Genomic DNA, 6,254 nt, shown 5'->3' with positions numbered 1-6,254 from the left:
TTTAGAATAAATCAACCTCCCATTTCCTTTTTACCCGTTTTCATATAGGTATTTTGCTCGAAGTTTCATTTTCAGAAACTTCAACGCAACAATGAAAGTTACAGTATGTTGACGTTCTACTTTAGAAAAATAATTTATCAAGAAATTGCAAGTATTTTCAAACAAGCCAAATTATCAAATTCTAAATTTGTTGCGCAGGTTTTCAAAGTGATGGTAAAAAATTCTATACATGATGAATTTTCTGGGATTGGACCAATGTGAAAAGAAAAAGTAAGCACTAAAGCTGCATTTCATAGTGCTTGGTCAGGTGAAAGAAAAGTGTAGAAAGAATATTTCATATCTTAATTACGTTCAAATATATTAAGTTACTATAGACACTTCAACATCTAAGATGGTTTACCGATAACCTTTTAAAAGGCATCGGTTACAAACGCACGAGGCAGCTTTACCTTGAAGTTACAGGAGGAACGTTCGTAGCAGAGATAAAACATCACGATAAATGATATCAGTAACAAGGTGTGGACTCCAGCTTAATCTTTATCTCAGTGACGATGCTGACAGCAGAGTCCACAGTGTCTATCGTCTCCTGTATGTTCAGCTGCACCTCCTGCAGCAGTGGGTCATCTCGCTTCAGGGAAGACTTGATCTTCTGCACCTTGTCTGTCACCTGGGCGATGTCATGTCTTGCGGTCTTGAGGGAGTGGAGGGGACAGAACCTCTCACTTCGCGCTCCGCTTCTACCTTCGTTCCAGATGGCCTTCAAGTAACCGAGGATCTTTTTGGCCATGCCCACCACCACCTTGAAGAAGCCAAGCAGACCTCGAGGCTTCACCACCGTGAAGGACTCCAAGGGACCGAATTTTTGGACTGCGTAGTGTAGCTCCTGGAGAGATTCCAGCAAGCGGGGAAGTTGTTCCTCCACAGAGGTCAGCTCTGGCCGGATGATGACCACACAACCACAGCTGTCCACTGTAAGTGTTGGCTAGTTACACAAGCTGTCAATGACCAAGTAGCTATATGTAAATAAAAGGCTGTGCAAGCATTGTGACCTCGACAGATTTTAGACCATTATAAACTTAAAGTGTATGAATCTTGAGAAGTTTTATCAAAAGTATTTTGTTGCCGGGAATTCAAGAAAAAATATTAGATATCAACACCACAATATCCCATGAAAGATGTCCTGTGTATATACATATACAAACAAATCCAGTTCTTCAAAGACTTGTACGGGACAGTCGCTGGGTGGATTGGATCGAGTACTCGAACAAAGATTCAAACTTGAGCGTTTGGCGTCCGAGAATGTCATGGAGGATCATAGTTACATCAAAATAATTTTCTGTCCAGGTTACGGCAGCCAACTTAGGCTAAAAAGCAATGCATTTATATACTTACATGTGATGTTCAGGAGGTCCTCAGGAACCTGGACTTTCGCGCCTGACGAAAAGAAAAAGAAATTTGAAGTGTCAATATTGATGGAGAGAAGAGTATATAGATCAAAGCCATGTGATGGAAAAAATATTTTACAAATTGTTTCCGACCTTCCAGTGTGTATTGTATGATGGTGCTGGAGGTCTTGAGGTTAACCAGTAGGAAGGAGAGCCACTCCTTAGTTTGCTGGTCTGTTCGGCCGTCTTGGTACATCATACACAGGTCGAACTCGCAAGTTCCTGCAAGACAACAGGTGTTGATTATAAGCAGATCGAAATGAAATCTTTAAAGTTATTCTTAGTGTACAACTGTTTAGTTTCTATTGCCCTGGTTAGTTTATCAGTGGTAGAGTTAAATATTAGCTTGGATTGCAATAGCGCCTCCCTTCCCTGTACCCGTTACGACAATTATGTGCTCCCCTTCCAGTCTCTGACATAATTAGGTCATACCCACTCCAGTATACTTGTGATAGTTAATTTGTTATTCCTTCCCCGAAATTTTTTACGACTATAGCAGATCAGTAGAGATTTTATAAATTTGTAAGGAGACAGTTTTAAACGCACGCACACACAGCATTTGCCATACATCACTAGCAACATTATATATATCTACTGAGGTGCGTGTGTAGCTTCTCGTTAGTGTCCAGGACAGACTGGAAGTGATGTTGGCATTGAGCACGGTAGGCTGCTCGCTGGTCAGCGTCCGCCAGACATGGGTCAACCTGAGAGAAAAATGATGACTCAGAGTCGAGAATTTTTAATTTTAGATATTTTCAAGATAAGTGATTAGCGTTTATAAAGTGTATGGAGGAATTCTTACCACATTATCAACATGACATGTGGGACATTTGTCTTTGCACACGTAGTCGTTCTGGTCGGGAGTCTGGAAAGAAACGGTGGCAGGTGTGAACACGAAGTTGATGACATTTTAAGGTTAATTGTCGAAAAATTATAAGAAGTTGTACGAAACACTCAAGATTGCTGCCTGAAGGTAGTAGGTCATGCAAACTTAGACGTTAGACATTACACATGCACGAGGAAGTTCACTAGAAATCCTCCTCCCTCCCACATTTTAACAAGACCACCCATGATATAGCAAGTGCAGGTTCTCAGCCTCCGGGGTATTACGTGCCCGGCAAGAGGGCAATAACTCACCAACCAAGAGTTAGGGAAGATAGACGGCCAGTACTGGAGATGATGGACCTCTCCTTCCCGGTCCGTGAAGTCGTCTTCTCGATAGAAGTTGTAGTGGCCACACAGACCGTTCAGGTTGTCTGCGTGGCTGGGGTGGGCCCACACGTCCAGGCGGTACCGACAATGCTGGAGCTGGACGCATAACAGTATTAAGACAACGGACTTAGCCAGGATCATGAAATTCACAGACAGGGTCAGACTATGTTGCAACATTTCAGATGAAGGAAGAATTAAGCTTTACCATGAGCCTGGAGGAGCCAAGAAGCATGGCGCAGTGGCCATTGCGCCAGGCCAGGACAGAGTGCGACCCTGCCTGAGCTGCGTACAGCCTCCACACCAGTCTCTGCCACCACATACGGGTCACCGTTGACCAACATCTTGATGTAGAGAGTACAAGTTTGTAGAAACTTGAATTTTTGTTTCGATCAAATTTACTAATTGAAACACGGTTTTTGTAAAGTTTGAGATTGACAAATTATTAAAGTAGCCAAGCAACGTGTTAATGAATAAGCAATTATGCACGCAAAACATTTTTAAAAGCAAGACTAATGTGGGGTTAAGAGTTTGCGGAAAGAGACTACTACATTAGTTGAAACTTAATCCTAACTCGTCAAATTCCAGTGGTGGACGCTGGTCACTCACGGTGAAGACGTCGGCGTTGTCCAAGGAGATGATGGTGTGAGGGTTGTCCCTGAAGGTGGTGTGTTGGAGGCAGGAGGCGCGACCGTTGCAAGGCTGGAAGTCGCTGAAGATGGCCGCCTCCGGGTAGAAGGTGTGGTCGGTTTGGGCGACGGAGTAGTTGCAGGTGCCGTGCCAGTCGTACTGGTAGTCGTCGAAGGTGTAAATGTGAGGGTCGTCATGGAGACAACAGTGGCGACAGCAGTCTTCAATGAGGCTGCTGGGGTTCCACTGACCCTGGTAGCACTTGATAGCCAGGCACTGGGCAGACAACTGGGCGCCTTCAGGGTATAGCAGACCATCGAACTCGCAGCCTAATAGAAAGTCAATTATTTGTTCACATCTGATAGTGGATTCTATTATTGATAGATATAAATATGCAAGTTACAAGCTCGTCAATATTTTCATCCATTTGCGAATATTGGCAAATTTAAGTTATAGCCAATATAGGTAGATCATGAAAATCTTTGTATAATGATCAATGACATTTCCAGTGGAGACTCGCGGTGTGGGGGGAAATTAGTCATGGAAACCAATGTATAATTTGTGCAACTTTTCATAGGGAAAACTAATCAAGATGTCGAAAAGTTAAATATATTATCGGTAGAGAGCAATAACAGAGTGGCCATCTTGTTAAAAGTAGAAGATTTACGAACTTACAATCCTTGGAGCCGGGTTGTCCTAGGTAGTGAGGTTTGATCTCGCCGTGACTACACACCAGCTGGAGACACTTGCTGGGGAAGGCCAGTACCACATCCCCATGGCTGACAACACTGTCGTTGAAGCAGCAGCTGGCTGGTTGGGGTAGTGGCGACACGTCGTGTCCTCCAGGAACTAAAATATAACCAATCAGGCTAACCGTCAAATATACGGGAATGGTGTAGGGTTTAGTCACGGACAAAAATTCACATTAATGGTGGACATTGAAAATAAAGTTACTTAGAATTATTACGGAAAATTTACGAATTTGACAGAAATACGTGCTAGGTCATAGCTATTGGTAAAGACAAGAGTGGAGATTTTCAGTTTCGACGTGTAGAGAAATCAGCACTTATGAAAACTGCCCACGCTCGAGTTGCTGATGGCGAGTAATGTGGCTACAGCAAGCAGAGTATTGTGTGGTGTACCTAGTAGTTGGGGAACAAGTACAGTTTTTGGAATGAAATATACGTAGAGAAGGTTAGTGAACCAACATAGTGGAGTAGGGCAAGGGGGTTAGGTTTGGAAATTAGTCAGTTTACAAGTGACTGCTTTCGAGTAGTACCAGGTAAGGATGTAGAGCAGAACCATAACAGATGGTAGAGCAGTGCTCCATACAAAGAGGGATCCAGTATCTTGTATAAATGGACTAACTTCAGAAGTTCAGACGATATTTTCTTACAAGTAGATTTTAGTTATTCTTGTCATGTGGGATTTGAAAAGTATGATCATCGGCTCTAATTACGGAACGATGAAATGAGAGAATAGCGTTTTCGATAGACACTAAGAAAGTGGCTCGTTAAGGAATCTTAAGTTTGTGTATCCTATCAAGTGATGCAGAACGGACGAGAAGTGAAGGATGTGGATGAATGTAGTAGTGTCGAGTCAGCTGGCGTAGGACTGTACTTTTATTTTGTGTTTAGAGAAAATGTAATGTAGATAGGGCAACCTTGAGGGACACCGATGTTTGTGGAGAAGAGGAGGAGGCTGATGTATTGATAACCACAAATAGATCAGCCAGGGAGGAAGCTAGATATGAAGGAGCAAAGACGGATAAAAAGAGTTTACCCACTCCCTTCGCCTCGATATCGCTAAAAATCCTTAAGATACATCAAGGGCAACTAAATTTGTGTCGCCAGACTCTTGGGTATGATGACTAAACACTTGTAGTAAAAAAGTGTTACTAGTGGATCTGACTTTACGGAAGCCATATTGGTGACGAAAAGACAGATTGTGGAGATGTTTAAGAACGAGAACTGACGAGGACTGAAAGCCATGAAACAAATCATACAGGACTTACCGAATGGAACTGAAGTTGCTGTCGCAAGAAAAACCAGGAAGACGAATACATCGTATGTAAACGCCATCGTCATACTGCGAATACATACGAGAACAAATATTAACGTTCATTTTTAAAGACGTGGAAGTTGTTTAATATGCAGCATAAAACGTGAAACTTAAATTATATTGAAAATATATACCTAATGACCACGTTAAAAAATTGAAACTACTCAAATGGACAAACATTTACAGTCTTTCCCAATTTTCTCACCATAACAATGTAGTTAAAAATCAATTTAGTGATAAGACGTTTTATATTGACATCCAACTTGTGGGTCATTCAAAAAATAACCAAAGTGTAGAATTCAACATCCACTGAAACACTTCGTAGCCATCACTAAACATTTGCAATAGAACACTACTGATGATGTACAACAAAAAACCCAATCTTACAACGAACCTCTACACCCAACGTAAGTCATTCTGAAAAAAATGGAAAAAAAAAAAAAAAAAATTAAACCACCCACCTATACACGCCCAACACGCAACATACACACTCCCGGTCGCCTGTTCGGGGCTGCCACAAACCGGCCATATTTATACAGTCATACGTATGTGTCACGAGCGGTCATTGGTCACTGCTTGTCAGACGCCTGCTGATTGGTTAAATAGCGGCGGGAATCCGTAACAAGCCAAACCTGTAGTTCACCCTGGGGAAAACACTTGTGACGTCATCAAAACAAACCCAGCCCTTTGGGTCAGATATTTTTTCCTTAGAACAGACAAAATTTGGCTACATAATGCAAAATATTTGCAAATCATAAATCATAAACGACAAAAGTAACTAAATCTGACCAAATTTCATCTTGATTTCGTCATTAGACCATACAAAACATTGTCAATCACTGTTTGTATGACAGAATTGTGAAAAACCCTTACTTTTTAGCCTATCCTACGAAAAATAAGTCGCACTTC

General features: G+C 41.9%; 1 protein-coding gene across 1 annotated transcript; it reads right to left on the bottom strand.

Annotated features, from left to right (window-relative positions):
• Positions 1–327: 327 nt before the first annotated feature.
• LOC139758423 (mucin-2-like) lies at positions 328–5,895 on the bottom strand. The gene is given in 12 exon segments (XM_071679812.1): positions 328–969; positions 1,393–1,434; positions 1,539–1,667; positions 2,041–2,149; positions 2,248–2,310; positions 2,583–2,753; positions 2,863–2,925; positions 2,927–2,998; positions 3,264–3,613; positions 3,960–4,133; positions 5,299–5,372; positions 5,807–5,895. Coding segments are annotated over 12 exon segments (1,779 nt in total). The 5' UTR covers positions 5,875–5,895; the 3' UTR covers positions 328–505.
• Between the last annotated feature and the right edge of the window lie 359 nt (positions 5,896–6,254).

The sequence above is a fragment of the Panulirus ornatus genome, chromosome 30, assembly GCF_036320965.1.
Source record: "Panulirus ornatus isolate Po-2019 chromosome 30, ASM3632096v1, whole genome shotgun sequence".
Lineage (NCBI taxonomy): Eukaryota > Metazoa > Arthropoda > Malacostraca > Decapoda > Palinuridae > Panulirus > Panulirus ornatus.
This window is presented reverse-complemented; position numbering and strand designations above follow the sequence as displayed.